Source organism: Prunus mume, linkage group LG2 (assembly GCF_029339155.1).
Source record: "Prunus mume cultivar Tortuosa linkage group LG2, ASM2933915v1, whole genome shotgun sequence".
Classification (NCBI taxonomy): domain Eukaryota; kingdom Viridiplantae; phylum Streptophyta; class Magnoliopsida; order Rosales; family Rosaceae; genus Prunus; species Prunus mume.
The window spans coordinates 29,047,589-29,070,621 of NC_142699.1; the positions used below are offsets into that span (position 1 = coordinate 29,047,589).

General features: G+C 34.3%; 4 protein-coding genes, 1 long non-coding RNA gene and 3 pseudogenes across 8 annotated transcripts; 3 read left to right on the top strand and 5 right to left on the bottom strand.

Moving 5' to 3' along the window:
- The first annotated feature begins 825 nt into the window (after positions 1–825).
- Positions 826–2,936, top strand: LOC103323795 (uncharacterized). 3 transcript variants are annotated; one of them, XM_089045287.1, is made up of 3 exons: positions 826–1,452; positions 1,755–1,838; positions 2,558–2,936. In XM_089045287.1, the coding sequence occupies exons 1-2, from the start codon at positions 954–956 to the stop codon at positions 1,832–1,834; spliced, it is 579 nt and encodes a 192-aa protein (XP_088901413.1). In that variant the 5' UTR covers positions 826–953; the 3' UTR covers positions 1,835–1,838; positions 2,558–2,936. The 3 variants fall into 3 exon arrangements, with proteins under 3 accessions (XP_088901413.1, XP_088901412.1, XP_008224031.2); XM_008225809.2 differs by having other exon boundaries at positions 829–1,457; XM_089045286.1 differs by lacking the exon at positions 2,558–2,936 and having other exon boundaries at positions 826–1,457; positions 1,755–2,097.
- A 948-nt stretch (positions 2,937–3,884) lies between these two features.
- On the top strand, positions 3,885–5,477 carry LOC103323855 (uncharacterized). The gene is made up of 3 exons (XM_008225876.2): positions 3,885–4,405; positions 5,053–5,181; positions 5,344–5,477. The coding sequence occupies exons 1-3, from the start codon at positions 3,911–3,913 to the stop codon at positions 5,428–5,430; spliced, it is 711 nt and encodes a 236-aa protein (XP_008224098.2). The 5' UTR covers positions 3,885–3,910; the 3' UTR covers positions 5,431–5,477.
- Positions 5,478–6,601: 1,124 nt separating this feature from the next.
- On the top strand, positions 6,602–7,317 carry LOC103323856 (uncharacterized; annotated as a pseudogene).
- Positions 7,318–8,611: 1,294 nt separating this feature from the next.
- LOC148919990 (disease resistance protein RPP8-like) lies at positions 8,612–9,547 on the bottom strand. The gene has a single exon (XM_089044505.1). The coding sequence runs from the start codon at positions 9,545–9,547 to the stop codon at positions 8,612–8,614; it is 936 nt and encodes a 311-aa protein (XP_088900631.1).
- A 3,267-nt stretch (positions 9,548–12,814) lies between these two features.
- LOC103328072 (uncharacterized) lies at positions 12,815–13,371 on the bottom strand. The gene is made up of 2 exons (XR_016124720.1): positions 13,311–13,371; positions 12,815–13,162 (listed from the first exon to the last, which is right to left on the bottom strand). It is a non-coding gene; the product is annotated as an uncharacterized LOC103328072 (long non-coding RNA).
- A 304-nt stretch (positions 13,372–13,675) lies between these two features.
- Positions 13,676–17,944, bottom strand: LOC148919991 (replication protein A 70 kDa DNA-binding subunit E-like; annotated as a pseudogene). The gene is made up of 9 exons (XR_016123560.1): positions 17,789–17,944; positions 16,624–16,639; positions 15,285–15,558; positions 15,077–15,176; positions 14,869–14,994; positions 14,701–14,782; positions 14,459–14,591; positions 14,142–14,299; positions 13,676–14,042 (listed from the first exon to the last, which is right to left on the bottom strand). The product of XR_016123560.1 is annotated as a replication protein A 70 kDa DNA-binding subunit E-like (transcript).
- Positions 17,945–18,033: 89 nt separating this feature from the next.
- LOC148919992 (uncharacterized) lies at positions 18,034–18,573 on the bottom strand (the record flags this gene model as incomplete). Its single annotated transcript, XM_089044506.1, has 1 exon — positions 18,034–18,573. A coding segment is annotated over exon 1 (537 nt), but the record flags the coding sequence as incomplete, so codon positions are not given.
- An 831-nt stretch (positions 18,574–19,404) lies between these two features.
- Positions 19,405–22,711, bottom strand: LOC103332554 (uncharacterized; annotated as a pseudogene).
- Between the last annotated feature and the right edge of the window lie 322 nt (positions 22,712–23,033).

Below are 23,033 nucleotides of genomic sequence, written 5' to 3' on the forward strand. Positions count from 1 at the left end.
TAAACGGGTAAGATTCGGATCAAATATACCTCAATCCAAATCTAAATCTATTTATAATCGGATTATCGGATTCATATCGTATTTAGACTATCAGATTGCACCTATCAATCCATATCTGTTACACATCGGATTCAGATCGGATTTATTTTGTGATGTACAAAAGAAATCAAAATTTCATTAGTAGCCTCGTTCTTTTATTGTATTTATCTACTTTTTATATCAATTTTTTGATATTTTATCATAATAATTAGTATTAAGTGTATTCTTAGTGCATAAAAAGCTAAAATTACTCATTTACACATATAAAATATTAATATAAAGCACAAAACTATATACTTCATACTAAGTCAGATTGGATCAACTATAATTCATATTCGGATTCATTTATAATTGAATTATTGGATTTGGATTGTAGTCGGATTATCTGATTGAGAAGTCTAATCCATCTTTTATTAATCACACCAGATTTGGATTAAAATCCGATCCATTGACAGGTCTACCTATAATCCTCGAGTGTTCTTTGGCATCTTTCTTCCTCATCTATTATTTACTGTGTGTTCTTCCCTTTTCAGATTGATTGATATACAAAAATAACAACAGTGCACAGGTGGAGAAAGGTGAAATGCGAAAACCACATCATTTTGTCCTTAGAAATTTAAATGATGGGACCTTGGAGATGTCCTACACATTAAGTCTTCGTCTCCTACAAGCCAAGGGTAGGTTGCCGCCCTATTGCCAAAAAGGGCTCCACCTGTTGAGAAGGAATAGTGGAAATTGATCATAAGCCTTCCTTAAGAAGGTCAGAGAGAGAGAGAGAGAGCTTTCCTGGGAGGTTCCTACCTCATCAAGTAAATATGTCTATATAAGTAGGCCTCTAGTAATTAACTTCCATAGTTTCAATTTTCCACACAGAAAAAAGTTCTGTTTATGTAGAATAGATCATCACCAGAGAAATGGAGGAGTTGCGTCAAATTGCATTTGCATATTACAAGGATGTACCGGAGCACATGAAGATGTGGGTGCAAGAGTTCTTGTCGGAAATCGACAAGGATGGGAACGAAAAAGTGAGCCTGCAAGAGTTCTTGGCATACATGGGCATGCATGAAGATTCGAAGCATCTCTGTACCCCAAGTTTCTTCGATGAGCTAAAGCAGGAAGGCAGGGAAGAGTTAGAGTTCATGGACTTGCTGGCTCTCTTCTACATTGTTTCCACTGGAAGGCCATTCTGCAATGGCCACTGCAAAAACTTCATAAAGGGAGGGTATTTCACTTGCGTCCAATGCTTTTACCATTCCCCCAAAACCTTCGATCTTTGCCCCGTTTGTTACCTTGACGGCAAGTATGTCCATGGCCACAAAAACTTCCTTGATAACTTCCTAGTGCTAAAAACCAAGAGGACAGTGGGAGATAATTTGAACCAGGACCAGCATGGAGAAGCATCAAGCATAACTAGTAAGGTATGCTCCTTAAATTAAGTTCATACATATAGTAAGTGCTGGAATGAGCTACCTATGGCCCATTTTTGTTACTGATTATATATACGTAAGCTAATTTTAATGTTCTTTTATCAAAATTATATTGTCAGACTGTGAATTCTAATCTCATCTAAAATTCACAGTCTAGACTCTAAACATACGCATTTATTTTATTTTATGGAACATGGGGAAAATACAAAACGGTGTGGTAGCATAAAATTTTGCTGTGTTCCTATATATTCAGCTCATTAATTAATTTTCACTATATATATAATGCAGGCAAAGGCACCAGAGTCTGGCACTGGCAGTCCACCAGCAGAGACAATCAATGCACTGGTTCCCGTGAATCCAAGGCCTAATGATGTAAGTTCCTCTTTCCCCCCAACTGATAGGTTGATCTGTCCCAACGAGGAATTTCATCTATGGAAATTCGAACTTAGGATATCAGATATATTGGAGACTAAAATGCTCTTTAACCACTAAAACTACAAGCTCAATCATATGCAAAACTTTTGTCATCCCCATTAGGACACAATTATTCTCTAATTAATTGTGATTATTTAGTTGTTAACGACTTTCAGTCATTCATATGGATGAGGATTGTGTGGACTCTATTATGTGGAGTAATGTGGGACTCACAACCTAGTCCAAAAGGACCCCCTGTCCTAGCATTGATAATTAATTCTCATTTTATTATTGTTATTGCTAATTATATTACATATGCCTAAAACTTTTGTGATTGTGTATGTAGTAAATTACACGCTTATTTTTATTTTTATTTTATTTTTCTGGGGTCTGAGAGTAAATGGCATGTTAGTCCTCTGAACCAAGTCATATTTCATTAGCAGACTTACATATTTAACCAAAATGAAACGTGATCACCTGTACATAGTTATTAAAAGGAAAAATATACATGTAACAAATTGAAATTATGAGATTGATCGGGAGGTCATGTTATTTGTTCCTCTCGTTGTATTTCTGTTAATTTTGAATAAATTTCTCTCATACTGTCGAGATTCCTGTGAAAAATCCGTTGTATTTTGGGATAATCTCTAAGAGAATATTTAATACTATATTTTCAGACAAGAGCAAGGAGGAAAGCGTTGAAAGCGATAGAGATTCTGCTCGCACTGGGAAATATCTTTGTTGCTTCCAGTCAGTGTACCATTATGTGATGAAGACTGATTCAGCAAATACAAACTTGAGTCAAGCAGTCAAACTTGTGAATGGAGAGTGGGGCCAACTATATATCACGCCGACGGATTTTTTTTTTTTTTTTTTTTTTTTTAATTTTTAAGTCTTTGGTTTTTAGAAAGTTAAATTCAAGAAATTTCTTGTATATTACCTTTTCTCCATGGAATCTTCTCACTCAGAAGTTGCAGATAAATTTACATAATTAATTGATTTAGATATCTAAACTAAACTATGAAATTAATTAATTACCCTCCTTTGTCTTTTGTACTTGGTAGTTTCTAAATTAAATCAAATTGAAGTGGTTTCATATTTTATTCGGTGTCAATTACCCTCCATATGGAAAGGTTCTCTTTCCCGGAAGCCTCCTCCACATCGATGGCACACACAATGTGATTATGTGAGAATGGCCAAGTATTTGATTGTTACATCCACGAACAATTTCCTAGACTTTTCTTATATTATTCCAAGTCCTGATGATCTTCATAAAAAGTTGCTTTTGTATGTTCTCCTCGACAACTATAATTTAACTTCACGACCTAATTAGCCCAATAAATAACATAGATACTTTTTACATGATTATCGTTAAACAAACTTATTATTCGAGGACATACATAAAAACTTACTGTATCCCTCACATTTTCATCTCACGACCCTGAATCATATATTTGACAACTTGACTTCTTATATTGATTCACTTCACATAACTTTGATGTATAATGTTCAACTTACCATGCCACTCCTCCTAGTTACGCGAATTTATATTTTATTTTAAAAGGCCTCCATGTTATTTAGAGAGATCTAGTAGTTAATATACCTCTTTTATGGACAATCACTTCTCCGATGAGAGACATTAGTATTTGATTTTCGATTATTGAACTTATGACAGCTTAGGTAATTAATTAAATAATATAAAGCTAGTAGAAAAGACTAAGTAAACATGTTGATTACTTGTCATGCAAGGCTCCGAAGGCAACCAAACTTTATACTAATAATTTGTTACATTAGATCAGAGATTACGTATCATTACCTGAAAGTAACACGTAATTACCTCTTCATTATTAGCGAGGAAGCTTCAAGTGTAAACCCCCACCACTGACTAATGGTGCCGCCCTTAGTCACTTTGGAAATTTCCTTGAAATTAACCATATGATAATACACATACATATAAATAAATACCTCCTGTGACTTCCCTAGCTTGTGCCAATCAATCAAATCCAAGAAGTTCGCATAAATTTTTTTAAATGGAGGAGTTGCGCCAAACAGCATTTGCATATTACCAGGATTCCCCGGAGCAAATCCGGCGGTGGGTGGATGAGTTTTTCTTGGAAATGGATCATGATGAGGACGACCGAGTGAGCTTGCATGAGTTCTTGACATACATGGAGATGCATGAAGATTGTACGCATCTGAGTAACCATAGATTCTTCGATGACCTGAAGAAGGAAGGGAGTGAAGAGCTTGATTTCTTGGACGTGGTGACTCTCTTCTACATCGTTTATAGTGGAAAACCCTTCTGTAATGGGGATTGCAAAAAATTCGTAAAGGGTGTTTATTTTACTTGTGTAAAATGCTTTGATCATGCCAGTGATGCCGCCAACACATTCAATGTTTGTACTGCTTGTTATGTCGATGGCAAGTATGTCCATGGCCACAAGAAATTCCTTGATAACTTCCTACTGCTTCAAACCAAGAGGATGGAAGCTTTGAACCAGCTGCCAGCATCAAGCATTCATGAGGTAGGTCAAGGAATACTGGCTTGTTTTTTCAATTCCTCATCAACAAAAAAGTAATTTTATTAGGGCATTGGCAAGGGAAATCCAATCATATCCAATAGTGTAAGCTGAAATTCCTGGACTTCTTGTTATGTGACAATCTGATTAGCATGTCGTCGCTTTTTGGTTAGAACATAACACCTTTTTTTATTAGTTTTATTTATAGTTTAGATTCTATATAACATGTTATGTTTCAAATAGACGACACAGAGGGTACGGTGCTTTGCATTCAAATTTTCCTCCTTCGACACCGATTTCCTCTTTTGTTTTGGGACAAATTTCCTCTTTTGTTTTTCATGGAGATAATAATTATTTATGCTGAGTGATCATTAATTAGTAGAGTTAAACATTTTTCATATTATAAATTAATCTTTGTCCGTTGGTTGAAATCTTGAATGGGGCTGACGTTAAAGTTAAACCAAACACCATCCCATTGTTGATTATATTTTGTGAATTAATTATATATATATATATATAATTAATTAGCAGGTCATGCCAATTTTAATTTATTTGCAGCTTTATAAAATTGTTGAAGAACAGCTGGCCTTGGCGGCCTATGCCAATTAGGCAATTAATTAACTTTATAAACCATCGACTTTATGTAATGCTAGTCGAAGTCACCTGAGTCTGGTAGGACATCAGAGACGAGCAATAATTCTTCTTCCCGTAGGCTCACCAACGAGCCAAGCAGTTCTGGTGCATCCACTGAAGTGGTTCCCGTCAATTCAAGGCCTAAAAATGTAAGTAATTCTCATCTCTTCTCTCTTTCTGACTAATAATTAGTGGACAAACCCTAGCATATTTGTTCTATTTATTTGTCTTTAATTAATTAGTACTTCATCGTCGACGATTCGTGCTCATTCGGAGACCTTGCTTGCTTGGCTGAATATGTTAATTTTCAGAGGGCAGGGAGGAAAGCGTTGAAAACGATAGAAGTGCTTCTCGCCCTGGGGAATATCTTTGCTTCCACTCAGTGTACCATTATGTGATCAAGACTGAGGCGCGCTAGCTAGAGCAATCATGTGTGTGTGTATAATTTCAAGGTTCTTGTTTCCAATTAAGCATTTGCATCAAACTTGTGAAATAATTTGTAGTCTTCACCTGCTGAAGCTGAACAAGGCTCTTTAACTCTCAAATAAAATGGAGAGAGAGAGAGAGAGAGAGAGTCTAATCACAGCGGCAGAGCTGGGAAATGATGGAGTGGGGATACAAAATTTGGAAACTACTTGTCTCTTTCTTAGGATAAATCACAGTCTGACATGTATACAAAAAAATTTCTTTATGTAATTTCTACACTAGCTAGCTAGGCAATAAGATCGATCAAAATTAAAGGAAACATGCATCGCACTGCACTAAGATTTCCACACTATTTTGTATTCTAGCAAGTAGATAGGACGAACTGCAGTAAATATGTAAGTATATCATGCAAGTCATGAAAAATTTAATGAAAAGCCTCTTCATCTATCCACACACAATTCTTGTGTTCATATTGTCTTTACCATGTTGATGGTGGCGGCAGTAGTGACATAGATTAGATTACGCACGCAATATATAAACCCGGCCTTAATCTCCATGTGTGAAATGTGTTCAGAATTTTAGAATAATTTCTAGCCCACCTCATCATCCCCCCGAGCTCTCTTCCTAATTTAAGAAAATCTTATTATTATTTTTTCATGATTACATAAGATGAATTATAGGACAAGTGTAGTGTGACTTTTTTCTGGAAAAGCTTCCAAAACATATTATCCATAGATGACATGTTAACTACCCCTTAAAGAAAAAGAGAGGAGAGTGCTTTTCTATTTTTCTCCCTTTTCTGAACACTTTGGACGTCCTAAAATAATAATATTGACCCAACCACTCCCACAATCATCCTAATCTTCATTATTAGACTAATTGGGAACGGTTAAGCATCAAAGTAACACTAATGTACTGCTTTCCAAGGCCGTGGTTGGCAAGGACCATATCCTTATTCTAGAGAATCTTTTCAGGTCCTTGTTGATCCTTTCAAGTCCTTCCAGAGAAAGTTTAAAGAAAACAAATCAAAATGTACAAATATTCAGTCACCCCACTTGCTACATATATAACCATGCATACCGACCTAATTAAATTATTAACAAAAAAAATATACATATATATAGACAGTTTGGATAATTGAAAATGGAGGAGCTGTGGCAGACGGTGCTTGCTTATTGCAAGGATGCTCCACAACACATAAAGCGGTCAGTGGATGAGTGTTTCGTAGAGATGGACGTGGATGGGAATGACCGAGTGAACCGGCAAGAGTTCTTGGCATACATGGAGATTCATGAAGACTGCAAGCATATGAGTACTTGCAGCTTCTTCAATGAGTTCAAGAAGGAAGAAAAGGAAGGGTTAGATTTCATGGACATGGTGATTCTCGTCTACATAATTTACAGTGGAAAACCATTCTGCAATGGGCACTGTGGAAGCTTAATAAAGGGAACGTATTTCACTTGTGTCAAGTGCTTTGATGGCCATGAGCATGGACAATGTAGCGTCCCAAACAATACCTTCAACGTTTGCACTGCTTGTTACGTTTGATGGCAAAATTTGTCCATGGCCTCAAATTGTTTCTTGATAACTGCTTCAAACCAAGAGCATGGAAGCTTTCAAACAGCGCGCATATATATACATAAACAATACCATACGTGCTTCTCATTTCGGGTTTTTTAAATTTTTTAAAACATATTTTATTAAAATCATTTGCTGCAACAATTCTTGAGAGCACCAACAATTCTTGAGAATATTTTAAATGTTTCAAATTAAAGGGTTTTTGCTTCATGTGAAACAGTCAAAGTACATCTAAATCTACACTCACACCGGAACCAATGGGTTTTGCCAATGCACCATAGTCGACTGCATGTACCACAGTGGTGGCCTCCCCCTTTACACCTGCTTGACACCTAAGTTCGAAGTCCAAGGAATTTTTTTCCACCCAATGTAACAAAAAAAAAAAGCAATGCACCATAGAACGATTCTTTTAAATTCTTCCACCAGCAGTTGGCAAGGACGATTTTGTAAATGTATGTCACACAAAGATAAAATCATATCATATGGCACATGGGACCAAGTTGTGAACAAAGGCATGATGTCCACAGGCTCAAATATTCATAATTGAAAACAGACACGAAATAGGAATATAATACAATAATATAAATGTACTGTTAGACAACCATTAGATCCAAAAGCTTGTAACGAACTTTAAACTAGTTGACCACATCTTTGCTCCTCTTGATTTTCACATAGCATTTCTTGCTTCCCCCTATAAGTTCAGCTTCGCACATGCAGTTACCATAACACAAATTCAGCAGTTTACTTGTGAAAATTGCATTCCAATATGAACATAGTAGTAAAATCGTAAGAAAAGAAAAACACTCATTTCAACCTAGTACTCTTGTACGTAAACGTTTTAGCCTTTTCACTAAAACAACTGAGAGATAAGTTGTTAACATGATCTAGTATAAAAAAAATCCTATTGCTTATCGACTGGAGCCTTCTAATTGTTTTTCACATGACAAGGGAAAGATTTGACATTTCAAAGAGTCTCAAATGCCAGAAATATATATATCCAACTGTTACTTGACTTGTGAAAAAAATCCAATGGTGGTGTATCTTAACAAGCCTTGAAGAAGGAGACAAATACTTCTTATAAGATTCTCATGGAACTACGAAAACTTGAATTCAGAATGAGATGGAATTATAAATGGTGGATAAACAAGGAAACAAGATGTAAGGAGGTAATGGTGCCCAAAAAAAAAGCAAAAATATTTAGAAATTGGGAAATGATAAGGCTCAGGAGTTAGACTCACAAGCAAAAAAGCAATAAAAATGGACAAAGAAAACAAATAAAAAATTATAAGATGTTTTTCAATGGTCTCAAAATAATTAAGGAAATTTAACCCGTTGGATTTTAAGCTTCTCACTCACAACTCACAAGCACAAGCAAAAAGCAATAAAAATGGACAAAGAAAACATAACTGAAAAAGGGAGCCCATATTCTGTTGGCTTTTGTACTTTGATATTCTCTCGGTGCTTCATTTTATAACTAATAAACACAAACCAAACCACCCATTTTGCTTTAAAATGCACCTTTTTTTAATTTAAAAATTAAAATAAAGAAATTACCTTGCCATCATTGCATCGGTGCTAGGTTAACCATGGTTCTCCAATTACAAGGGAAGGTACATGCTGAATTTTATAGAAATCCTCTCCATCTTCCTCAATCCGACGGTGGAGTTCTCTATGCATCCCTCTGATGGTTAATTCCCTGAGATTAGTAAGATATCTCAGCCCATCTGGAAGTGTAGTCAATCTCGAGCAAAATTTGATTTCCAATCGACAGAGACGAGGCATGGCTCCTTCCTCTACCCTCAGCTCTGTTATTTCACTCATGTCATTAGCATAAAGAAATTGAAGAGAAGGAAAGCCTCCTTTGGAGAAAACCAGCATCTTTGCATTCTCATGGAAAACTTTATATCCAAGGCGCAGAGTTGTTAGGTTTGGCAGCTTCTCTAGTATTCCCATTTGGTCCTCCTTGAGACCACAATCATACAATTTTAACTTGGTGAGGTTTGGATAGTTGTGGAGCTCTTTCGATAATTCTGCGATTGGCCCTACCAACACCAATTTGTATATACCCCGACAACTTGATACTATTTGCATAGCTTGCTCTTCACAGTTATTCATGTCATTGTACATAATTAGAGACCGGATACGATTAAGCGTGCTGTCTGTAAATTTTAAGATTTCCTCTAGATTTTGCAAAGAGCTTGACATTTTTATTCTCAGTTTTCTAAGATTGGTTAATCTACCAACATCTTTCAAATCACTATACTCAGTTGAAAGGCTATCTAAGGTCTGTAGATGGCTAAGAGTAGACAACTCCAGGGTACCTTTTGCTCTGTACCCCCAGGGTAAATATAAATGTCTTAATTGTTTCATCTTCATTATCACATTTGGGATGACCACGATGGCACCCCAAACACGAAAATCAAGAGTTTGCAAGCACACTAAATTACCTAGGGATGGCTGAAACGTTTTTATTTCGCTATTGCTCACACTTAGAAACCTTAAGTGTACCATATTTCCAATTTCACTTGGCAACTCAACTTCTACTTGAATAAGACCTTCAACCTTCAAAACCCTAAGCACTTTGAAATCCTTCAACGGAGATAGTAATCCTTTTTCACTTTTTAGCCTCCATTCTTTTAGGCCAAAGAATAATAGAGACCTTACGTGCCCATTTGTTTCATCTCTTGAAGAAAACAACCTATCTGCATTCTCATCCAAGTAAATTGCAAGTCTTCGAATTTTCCCCAATTGTGCTGCCTCGACTGCCACAGAAGAAGTATTTTCTTGCAACGAATTGTTAAATTGTAACGAAACAAGAAACCAAAGGTAAACACAATTAGCATTTTGTATCACTCCTGTATCACCACTTTATCACTTCTTTATCGTAAATTGTAACGCTTCTTTATCACCTGGGTACTATAACACTTCTTGGTCAAAGAAGAATTTATGAACTTTCTGTGTTTTCTAAGTTTCGACCTCTATCCGGTTTTTGACTTGTAACTTTCAAATTGTTAATCCAAATTATACGTTCTTTACATGGTTGGATTCAGCACGGAAAAATGAAGAACTAAACTCGGACCAAATGTCAAAACCAGTTACGAAAGTGTACATAATGCAATAAAAATAACATTCAAAGTTTCAAACAACAAACACAAACAAAAAGGGGAAGGGGGTGTTTTTGATTCAAGTGACCTAATTCTAATGCTTAAATGTAACCGAATTCTAATTTTTAACAAGATCAACACATGTGATTATCAAAGTGTAACTTAATATGGTGACAACCACTAGGGTTTTAGGAATCCACCCTAAACAATCCTACTCATGTTTATGGATACTCAAGTTATGAATTCTAGATACACTGATGAAAATGTTCACAATCAAGACCAAGTTTAGTGGCTCAAGACGTATTAATTTTCTCTAAGATAAGTAAAATGTGTGTTTAGTGCTACAATACTTGTGTTTCCTACACAATCAATGCAGGTGTGTTTAGTACTTCGATTTAATCATATAAAGAAACCCATTAAGTTTGAAGAGAATATGAACATCACAAATTAGGCATTCAAGAAACCAATTTACATGAATGATTCTCACTCCATCCATTAGTTCCTTAGGAAAATATGAAGATACATATAATCCTAACAATCTCAATAAGTATGCTTTCAAGGGTGATCAATCAAAGAAAACATACATCGAAGATAAATTAATTTAGTGAAGAGGAATTCATCAACAACATATAGAAATCCATAAACTCAAGCATCAAAACAATAGAGTATTCATATTTAGGGCTTCAACCTAAGCCCTAGCTATGGGGTTTAGTTCTTCATGCTTATTACAAACACAAATATAACTAGAAAGAGTTTACAAATTTTGTGAAGGTGAAAGCACAAAAGCCTTGAATGGTGGAATGACTTCTTCATCTTCTCTTGGGTATTGCTTTCTTTGCTTTTCAGAAAATCCTCAGTGAGTCTAGAATGATCAGCTGATTTCGTCCCTCTAGCTGCCCTCTCTCCCTTGCCAACTCACCAATCCATAGGGTACTCCCCTTTTTCCTAAAGCTTGGTGGGCTAATGTCCCTATTTCATCATTTCTTTTAATTTTAATACCTTAAGTGGGATCCAACTAGCTAGAATGAGATCCCAGCTTACCGAGGTAAAATACTGTTACCAAGTGGTGTGGTCATAAGTAGAAAAGGAAGGGTGACATCCAGTGGAGACAAAGGTGGTCCAAACCATAATTCCAGAGTTAGGATCAATGCTGGATTTGATGACTAGGCTATACTGATTCAATGGAGCTCAAATTCGGATATGTTGTAGTTAACATCCATTGGAACAAGTTTGATGTAGAGCTTCACCTCATCCGAGCACCGGAGCATGGTGATCCATGGTCAATAAGTTGACCTACGAAAATGAGCAAAAGCAGAATTTATGTTCAATAATGCACTTTTAGCTCACACTAGCAAAGGTGCCCGCACGATGTTGCGGGTTTAAGTTACGAAATAAAGACTAATAACATGTTCTATATGTTGCTTGTCATCTTAAAATATTGATCAAATTTTGGGAAAACTGAAAATGCACAATAACAAATTAAATCAGGGATATAATTAACTGCAATCATTAAGTTTTACTAAAGGTTTGGCATTTGGGAATTAAGAGATTCCAGTCAACAAAAGTCTCTCTTCCGACAGTATAAGCAAATATCATTACAAAATCATTTATCCTTCAAAAAGGATGGAAACAGTTTCATAATATTAGAAAAATCAAAAGGGGAATTTAATAATTTGTCGATTGTTACAGTGGTTTTCTGGTCACAGGTTGCACTTCTAGTAGAGTGTCAAATTGGGACAAAAAACTTTGAAAAATTAGGCAGAATCTTTAAGAAATTGTAACACAACATGGTATACAAACTTTATAGATGCAGAAATCATTTTGTTGCAAAATTACCTCACTCAACACCTAAAAAACATAGAATGAAGACAAAAAGCAAGAAAAAAATTGAAAAATTGCAATTTCTGATTTTCTATTCCCAAAACTGTCCAAATATGTTTTTCTTTGCAGTGTTTTTATATGAGATGCCTGAACTTCATTAGTCCACTTCTAAAACAAAAGAAAAATCTTGGAAAACAAAAACAAATAGAGATAGAAGAAAACAAAATATCAGCCATCATCAAAACCCAAAGCCAAAAATCAGAGTCAAAGTTTGACCAATAGATCAATAGTTGGGAAGGGAAAAAAACATTCAAGAATTAAACTGTTATTTCTTAATTACATCTATAGCCTAATAAAGCAAAATGGACACAACACCGACAATAGCACAACTATATAGAAGTACATTCTATGAGCAGAAAATATAGATCAAACTCTGTTAGATGACTTACAGAGATATATATACTCATTCACCAAATAGCTGTTGTGCAATATGAAACAATGGTAGTACACACAGAGAAAGAGATCATCTTTTTCCCTTAAATCAATTACACATTGTCACTCTCTCCCCACGTTGGGAGTTGTCAAGTACCTAATTACCAAAATACTTAAAAAGGATTCACTAACATGCTCAAATATTGTAATCATCTAAACCTATCATTACAACAACAAATTAACAACCTGTTATAGCAGCAAAATCATTACAGAATCAATTTGGGCAAAGAATGAAAGGATTCAACAGTATGTTCAGAAATCCATCAGCAAGTCATTAATCTATTAAAAAGTTTAGTGGATGCAAACAGTGCTATCATGAGTTTAGGCTATTTATATATACATTGAGATGCAAACAGTGCTATCATGAGTTTGGACTATTTATATATACATTGAGATGTAAACAGTGTGATCATGAGTTTGGCAAGCTTATGTTGCAAAACATAAACTAACATCATGTTTAATATGCTGCTTATTATGTTAAAATATTGTGCATATTTTAATATATCAAGCAGCTATTAAAACATCAAAATATGAGCAGCCTTAAGTTGCATATTGTTGAAAAAACTTGTACATGCGTTTATCTATATTTTAATGAGTAATGCACATGGATTTTTCTTCTTTGATGCTTTTGGTACAGGGCTTTTGTTGTTGCTGCATTTGTTGTTTGGTTGACTAATGCCATTTTTTCTCCTTTTTAGAGGTTTTAGCTCTGTTGGCATAAAGTCAAAAATTGGCAAGTATTAATTATTACGATAGAATTAAGTTTAATAAGTAAACATAAAAAATAACAATGAAATACTTTGTGTGTAATGTGTGTATCAGTGAGATGAATGAATTGAAAAGGAAAGAGCACAAACTCTGATGTGGCAGTAGGAGAGGTGGTTTTGGAACTGCCTTGGACTGTTTTCTTCTTCAAACCGATAATTGGTAAATTGTCGAAGTGACACATTTTCTTCTATAGTTTGCACAACAGTTTTCTCAGATTTGTTTTCAGCTTCAACATCACTTAGAAAGATGTAAAACAGAGTGAAAAGAAAAGTATTAGTAAATGTTTATATAAAAATATCAATACAAATGAGTTAATTGTTATGTAAACTCTAACCTTTTCAGTTTTTACTTGTTAAAGAGGTGAGAAGAGCTCTTTTCACTGCAAGTTTACGTTTCTTTTTGAATTTGAAATGGGCTCCACTGAAGAAGGATTGGATGAGACAAGAGATACAGGCGGTGTTTGCTTTGAAAGAAGTGGGGGAGTAGGCGGAAGCATTTGGGCAGCAATATTTTTTTTCTGATGCTCAACAAAGTTGGCTTATGATCCTGATTCAAGAAGTTGTACCTTCTCATCAAACACAGCTTGAATAAGCAAATCATTTCTGTTTGAATCAGTTTTTATGCTCCCAAACCGAAGTTGAAAATTTTTAAATTGGCCTCTTGTCTGTAGAACTGCATGTGGAAACTCTTGCTGGTCAGTATAACCTTGTTGAATAACCAATTCATTGCAAGAAATTCCAAACAATTGCTCTGGTGCTTTTCCAATGATCATAGCATTTGTTTCATCAGTTGAATCCTCAAGAACTAAACCAACTTTAAACCTGTATGTAAAATTCATGTAATGTTTTAATAATCTAAGATATTTGTGTTCGAAGTTTATGAAAAAATAAGATGAAACTAATTGCTAATATTTGTATTACCAAGGGAGAGGAATTTGATTATTGTGTTTAGGACACAGAAGTTCATCACTGTGGGCAATGGATCTAAGCTGTTTGAAGCAGGAAGGACATGCCTTATACCACCATCCACTACGCGTATCAAAACGTGTAATGGCTGCTCTACATAAAATGAAAGCATCCTAGAACATGTTTAAACAGACTTGTTAATAAAATGATAATAATTATAAAACATACAACAATAAGAGAAAATCGAAATAAATTCTAGTTTAAAGAATTTATAATGTAGTATGTTAAATTAAGAATAATAGGGAGATAAAGGGAGGAAATTGGCTTTTTACCTTGCATAAATCCGGATCAAGAACATTCAACTCTTGTACAGATAGCTTTTTAGCAGTTTCTAATTCCTCAGGCTTGATCGGTTGAATCGAAGAAGGAGGGACCATTTTAATAGCATCTACAAAAGTGCCAAAGCTGTGTTTGTTTTTGTTGTTGTTTTTTTATATATAAAAATGAGGTGATTAGTTTCGGATAAAGGAGGAAGAAAGATGTATGTTAGCATAAAGAGGATAAAAAATCATACGTCATTTTGTATGTATCTAATTCTTGTATATCCGGATCGATGAAAATCATTGTTGACACGCTACTGTTCAGAACGGTTTTTCCTACACATTTGTAAACTATAAATCAGATTTTTTTTATTTGAGATGAAGTTTGAATAATGGAAAGAAAGGAAAATTAAGCTGAATACCTTGGAATTGTTTGACTTTAAGACTTTGTGAAAACAGTGATTATTGGTGGTGCCAACTCTTACAAAGCTTGGAAATCAAACGCTCGTGCAGTGTCTCCCCATAGCGTTATTCTAACATCTTCTTTCCTGGATTATCAAACATGAAACAATAAATTAGCAAGAGATATAATGGTTTGAAAATGTGCACACATTTTGTTAACACATGTACCTGATATTTTGAATGTAAATTTCACATTTGGTTTCCAACCGTCCATTGCCCACCATTTTTTCTTCTAAAGGTTGTACAGCAGTAATGTGTCCCAAAACATCTGCAATTTGACAAAGTAGTATGATAAGTTTATAGAAATGCATAAAAATTGTTGATAAATATATATTATACATAAATGCATATTTTTGGAGAATATGTAGAGTATTACCTGTCAGGATTTCATTTTTGTCTATGCGAGTGCACAACTGACCATAATCAAGAAAATAAAATCGATGTCATGGAATTTGGGGATAAACACTTGACAGTTCGGTGAAAACGGTTCTTGTATTGAAGAACAAATGGGCAGCATGCGGAACAACTTTGTGTGATGTTTTGCTACGGCCGGAGTGAAAATGTGTGATCTCATAAATACAACCAGCTTTTATCTTTGCACCAATTAAATCATAGTCAATCTCTTTCACAATGGCTTGAATCGCATCTGCCTACATGTTTGAAAAAAGAAGGAAAAAAAATTTAGTATGAAACAAATTATATTTGTAAACAACCTAGTTGAAAACCAAATATTAGAAGTAGCATCGATCTTTAAGCATTTAGACGAAGCAACTTTGAAACAACAGTGAATTTAAAAATGAAATATTAGAAGCATGATTGATTTCCATGCATTACAGTCATTAAATAAGAAAACTTAATGAACCAAGTTAATATCATCAAGAAAAAAGTGTTAAAAGAAGACAAATATAGTCTTGAGACTCGCATGCACAGGAAGAGGGCTGTTTAAATGATCGTAGATGCATTTGAAAGAAAGAGTATACGATCAAAATTTACCTATGCAAAAGTTCCCTTAAACAATCAAGATTTTTTTATATTTTTAAATTTCATTTTTAACCTTTCTTAGCCTTGTAGATTTTGCTCACTACCTTCCTCTTTTATTTTCCCACTTCTACTTTTTTGTCTTCTTTTCGTAGACCTTGGATTCCACTACTCAAAAAGAACTTTATACATTCTTGAAATATTAGACAAAAGGCAATGTTAATCTAGAGTGACTTCTACCACTACAACACTAATAACATGATATTCACATGATATTCACCTTTTTAATCACAAACAGAGAAGAAAAATCATGGAAAACAAATCCAAAGAGCTATGAACCCCTAAAGTATAGCCATCCAAAAAAATTCAAGGCGGAAATATTTACTTCTTGTCAATCAAGCTCATGAAAAATCAATTCCTTGTTTGGACCCCAAAATTTTTAATCACAAAGTACATTTTCTACAACAGATTTTGTTTACCCAACAAAAAAATAGAAGGAAACTATATAACTATTTGCATAATTACAAATAAATAAATCATACGCTATTATTTTCAGTAACATAGAGGAATAGAACATAGAATTGAAAACAAAACAAAAACATTTATTAAAACTGTATTGCAATACATAACACAACAATTTCTTTTGTTTCTATATAATATCCTAATCTCCTTTGTTTCCATGGAAAATTGGCATTTTTGAGATAAGGAAAAGCCAAAGAACAATTTCATTAACACACACTGAAAAGCATTATCCTGAATTGAAAACTTTCAATTCCCATATCAATATCAAATTTCAAAAAGTCCAACTTCTAAAAACAAAATACATAAAAACCAACCCATGAATGAAAACAGCATAAAAAATAACCCAAAAAAAACATAGAGAATTGCACCAAGATCCATGATCCATCTATTTATACCATCACTCTATATATTAGCTTGCTTTCAGAGCCTTCAACTGTCGAATGAACATCAAACCACTAAAAGAAAGAAAGTCTCTTGACAAAAAATCTCCCAGCCAACAAATTCTTCATATGGAAGAAATACTTGGGAATGGAAGGTATAGTGCTACCACCCTTCTCTTTCTTTTTCTCTTTGTCACTCACACAAACACATATATTCTAGTGTTCCAAACAACCAATACTCTAATAATAAGAATGAAACAGGGAGCACGGAAGGCTGTATGAGTGAGACTATAAGTAAAGAAAGAGCTGAAGCTGTGAAGAATGATGCAGAACTACCACTCTTCAATTTAAAAAGAGTTTTAGCTGCAACAAACAACTTCAATGTAGCGAATAAACTGGGAGAGGGAGGATTTGGCCCTGTTTATAAGGTGACACTTTCTAAACTGCTTGATAAATAAACTATGAGAACCAATTTGGAACGGAAGAAAATTAAAAACGATTTAGGTTTTTGGAATGGATAAGGGTGTTTAACAAAAGCTATTACGTAATCAAGTGATACATACACATATATACAGGTCTAAATTATTGACATTGGCAGGTGCTAGATTATAAAATTTATAGAAAAAATGAATGAAAAAGACCTATATTAAGATGTAAATATTAATGCTAAGATTATATAAGAATTGTTCAACTGAAATAAACTATTAGGTAATTTTGAAACATAATTTAATCTAGTTTTATCAAATATATTAAGCGACTCTAATATCATAGTAGTAAATGCTTGAGGAAAATTTAATCCAGTTGGATTTAATTCTTTGCAAATGAAGTTTTCATAATTAATTAAAACTGAATGCAGTTTTAGGAAATATATCAGTTAACTTTAAAATCATAGTAGAAAATACATTAGTAAAATTTAATCTAGTTGAATCTAATTGTTTGCAAGGGAAGAAGCTGTGATAACTAAACTGAAATAACATGAATAATAAGGAGATTTTCTCACCATTTGATCAACCAATATACACTACACTGTAAACCACCGAATTGATCATCATATCCAATAAGTTTTGGTCTCCAAATTCTACATACACGGACTTTAATCTTCTTGTTAAATTGAAACGGCTGTAAACCACGGATGTGAACGAAACTCATTGTATCATAAACCTGAAAATAAAAAATATATTTTGTTAGTATAAAAATGTATACAGCAATGTATGAAAATTGATATAAAAAAATATAGAAATATTTAACCACAGATGGATAAAAGTTGAAACCTGATTGTAAATTTTGAAGAACATCTTTGTACACTATGTTTTTAGTGTATTTGTTAGGCGCTTCTTTATTATTGTGTATTATGATTTTAAGACCTTGCCTTGATGTAACTCTAGATAATGCAACATAAAGTTGCCCATGGGTGAACACAGGTTGAGAAAGATACAGTCCAACTTGTTTTAAAGATTGGCCTTGACTTTTGTTTATCGTCATTGCATAGCATGGCCGAATTGGGAATTGGCGCCTTTTAAAAATGAAAGGCCATTTGTTTTCAGTTGCTGTAAGGCTGATTCTAGGTATGAAAACTCTATGGTCAATGTTGTTGCCAGCAAGTATTTTTGCTTCAATAATTTTATCGTACAGTTGGGTGATAACTAATCGTGTTCCATTGCATAAACCCGAAGATTGATTTAAGTTTCTCAACAACATGATAGGCATTCCTATTTTTAAAGCCAAACTATGTGAAGGCAGACCATTGAATTCAAGTTTATTTAGAAATTCTGTAGGGTACATAATGCTAAGGTTTTCAAAATTTCCAGACGATGAACATAAAGAATCTGAACTCAAATAAGTTCGTTCTTGTCCGGGTAATAAATGAATTGCATAATTATTTATCTCTGTTACAGTTGTGTTTCTAGGTGTCACAACAGCTCGTTCCCTTAAATAGGCAAAATTGTCAAAATTTTTGTCAAAATCTGGGTATGTTGCTGCAAAAATTGAATGAATAGGATGTGTGTATGAATGAATGAGTAAATCTTCAGGAATTTCAATCCAAGATGCATCTTTATCGTTTGGATCATCTATATCAACAATTTGACCATCACCGATGCGCAAAATCCAATCTGCAAAATCACTTATTTTCTGTTTTTCTTCAGACACTTAATCCATTTTTTGACAGCCTCATATTTTCTTTTAAATGGAATATTTTGAAAAAAGGCCATAAATAGGAACTGTTAAGAGAGGCATTTATTATTTCTTCTCTTGTTCCTCCTGGAATAACTGGTAATATTTGTCTAAAATCACCGCCTAACAAAAAAAGCTTGCCACCAAATGGAGCATTTTCATCTGAATTGTTCAAATGCGATAAAATATCAGAAAGTGATTTGTCCAATGCTTCAAAACAATGTTTATGATTCATTGGAGCTTCATCCCAAACAATTAGATCGGCTTTTTGAATTAGTTGGGCAAGGTGAGTTCCCTTTTTTATCTGACATGTTGAGCAATTGTTAACAGTTAAGGGGATCTTAAATCTAGAGTGAGCTGTTCTACCACCTGGTAATAATAATGATGCTATTCCTGATGAAGCAACAGCCAAAACAATTTTTCCTTGAGATCTAATTTTACTTATTATTGTATGCCACAAAAAAGTTTTTCCTATTCCTCCATGGCCATAAACAAAAAAGAGGCCTGACCTTTTTTCATTCACAGCGTTGATGACACAATCATATACATCTTTCTGACCTTTGTTGAGTTGTGGCAGTAAAGCTGAATGTTCTTTTTCCAAATTATGATAATCATAATTCAATTCTTCTCTCAACAACTTGTTTCTAAGTTCTAACATTTTATGTTCATCAGGCATAGGGAGATGATGATCTTTTAAAGAGCTGGATGATACATTGAAAAGCTGCTCTAATTCAAACAAAAGATAATTTTTTAATTCAAATTCTGGCAAAATTAGATTCGGCATTGAAAAAGTTTTTCGTAGTTTGTACAAAATGTCATCACACATATTTTGCCAAGAAGTGTCAAAAAGGAGTTGAGGATTCCCTACATCACAAAATAAAATGATTGTAACAAACAATTGCCTTAATTCAGAACATGAGGCAAGTATTCACTGCATCTGTTAAAGCTTCAATCCACTCTTTATCATCTCCTAACAAACCTAGGGACTTGCATGCAGCTTGGTATGATGGTTGTATAATGCCGTTAACAGTTTTTATGTCATCAAAATGAAAGGCTCCTTTTTGCAAATTTAAAAGCATCCTTAAATAATATAATTCGCCAGATGCAGGATGTACATGAGCTATTCTACCTATGGATCCCTTTTTTTTTCTAGGTTTCCACATCTTACTGCGAGAATCCCACACAAATTTTGACGGCAATTCTGCATAAGTTAGAGTTCGCGCTTCTTGAAAAGTTTTATTGGCTTCAAACCAACTTGTTAACATTGTATATTCAATACCTTTTTGATTAACAATTGATTGAAGCGATCGATCACCATTGAAAACAACATTTTGTTCTAAAGGTAGATGTATTGGCAATCGTTCAACAGCAGGTTTTCTAGAATGGATAGGATATTGAAACAGCCTCCAAACAGCTTCATATGGAGAGATGTATCTACAATTAAGGTAGGCTAGTATTTCATCTTGTTGGTTCTCTTGAAAAACTACTCTAGCTCTGTCTGAACCTTTGTTTATATATTTGAATAGATATTTTATGAGCATCGATTGACAACAGGATTCAACATTTATATGAGCGTTATATCTCAATAATAATTCAGAATTGTAAGGCACTACAAAGCTGTTATCAATATGTATTCCATTTTTAAGCACAAATTTTGTTGCATCATCACGACGCTTATACACAGGAAAACCATTTGTTTCAAAAATTGTTTCGCTTTTGAATTGTTTGGGGAAAAATTTTGAACATTTACCCTCTCGCATGCACGGAGAATTAGGATTTATTTCTCCGCAGGGACCGTGGATCATGAATTGATTAACAATATCATGAAGGACAGGATCCACAATCTTGTCTGGTAATTCAGCAGAGATGATAGAATCTATATCAGCCGCTGAGAAACATTTATAGCTTTGTTTCAACCAGACTAATATGTGAGAATGCGGCAATCCTCTTTTTTGAAATTCAATTGTACAAACTTCTGTTGTTGATCAAGCAAGAAAACCAAAAAAATACTTGGTCAGCTTGATCATGTTCAAAAATGATAGAAATTGAGTACAACAGAAATTCTAAGTTTTTAAAATTTACCTGCCTCAGTTTCTCCAAAAGGTTTTCCTGATCTGATATAATTGATCATATCATCAAGTTTCATTTTGAACACTCTTGAAACTACATCAGGTCTATCTTCTGGTTTGTATCCAGGTTTTTTATCAAACTCTCTTACAATTTCAGGCCACTTGATATTGCAGGTAAAAGTTATAAATAAATCAGGATGTCCATACTGCCTGCAAATTGCCATAGCATCTTGATAATTATTAACCATATATCTAGCACTTCCAGTATAGGAGCTAGGCAATATGACTCTTTGGCCTATGTTATTGGCATCATTATCACCCTTTGAAATTGCATCATAAATGCCTTTATAAACCTCACTTCTCAAATTTTTTTGATTTTTCCTAATGTAATCCAATCGATCTTCTTCAAGTGTTGCATAAGCGTCCACTAAAAATTGTTGGAACAACCTTCCGCCTTTTAATAGTGTGTCCAATTGAGGCGCTCTCTCTTGAATCTGATAAGTTATAAAGGCTCTCATAGGAATTCTTCCTCTTTTAGATTCACGACCTTTATAACCATTGTTCCATTTTAAATCAGGTGTGTACCCATCTTCACCATAAGGAAAAAGAATAGGATATTGTAAAGACATGAATTTCGGATTTAATTTTGTGATGCGTTTTAACCCTCCATCTTTAAACTCTATAACAATATCTCTATTTGAATCAAAAAGCCCTATATCTCCCACAATCAAACCACCAATTTCATCACATGTTGGTTGTTCATATTGTTTATTACCATTTGGCTGCCTACCCAACAATGTGATTTTCAAAGGAGTGAACAAACCTTGTTCAAATTTATCTCTGACTGTTCTAAAAAGTTTAACCAGTTCATTTGATTCATCAAACATTTTAATCAAACCCTGCACAATGTTTTGATCAAGCTTTTCATTCTTTCGGTTACAATTAACTGCGTGAAGGCGATTCATTACCTCATTATGGGTGTCATATATGTAAAGCTGGGCAAATTTTGGACATTCACCCTCAGGAGGCAGCAAAGAGCCCATTAAATGATGAACTTGACCACTAATTTTAAAAATGTAAGGGCTTGATCCATTGTTAATTGACTGATCAACTTTGGCTCCCATTGAAGTAAATGCAAACATAGAATTATATACCCGAATGTTCTCTCTGAACAACACACTTTTTTGGCCTTGATTTGGATCAAGTAAACTTTCTAAAAATAGAGGAGTTGGTTTTGGAATTGGAAGTTTGATCCTTCCTTGTTGGCAACAAAGAGTGAAAAGAGGCTCATTGTTTTTCGATTTTTGTTTAATGGATTCTTTTAACCAAAAAAATGCACCACAATGAATGCACTTATAATTCATCTCTCCCAAATCCACATATCCTTCAATAGTTCCTATAGAAAAAAGAAATGTGGAATGAAGAGAATAGAAGACAGAAACGGAGGTTATCAGCAATAGAACAATACGGTTTGAATTTAGGTGAAAAAATTCAAGTAAAAAAGAGAACCTACTTTGCTTGTTTCTCTGAAAGAAGGCCTGACCGCCACTGATTTGATCAGAATGGGCAAATTCAATCTCATACGCAGTTGTTTGAACTGCGTTGATATTGCCATACAATATATTTTCAACGCATTGTTGTCTTTTGTTCTGGGCTTCTGGAATTTTTTTATGGCTGGTCATAGAATTTTTTTCGTGTTGATGATTATTTTCATTGTTTGTGTGACAAACATTTTGGGTAGGAAATTCTATACCAGCTGAAGTGCTAGCACCAGAGTCTTGTTGTATGGCCAAACCTTGTTGGCTAAATCTAAGGCTTTCAGATAGCATATGAGTTTGACCATTGTTTTTATAATTTGGGCTACAAAATTTTTTCGCTTGATGGCCATGCTTATGATCAGCACAACAAACATTTTCATCAGAGATTTCTGTACCATTTAAAATGGCGAAACTATGAGCTTCGCGCATGATCGAATTTCGTTTGCTATTTCTAGTCCTTTTGTGC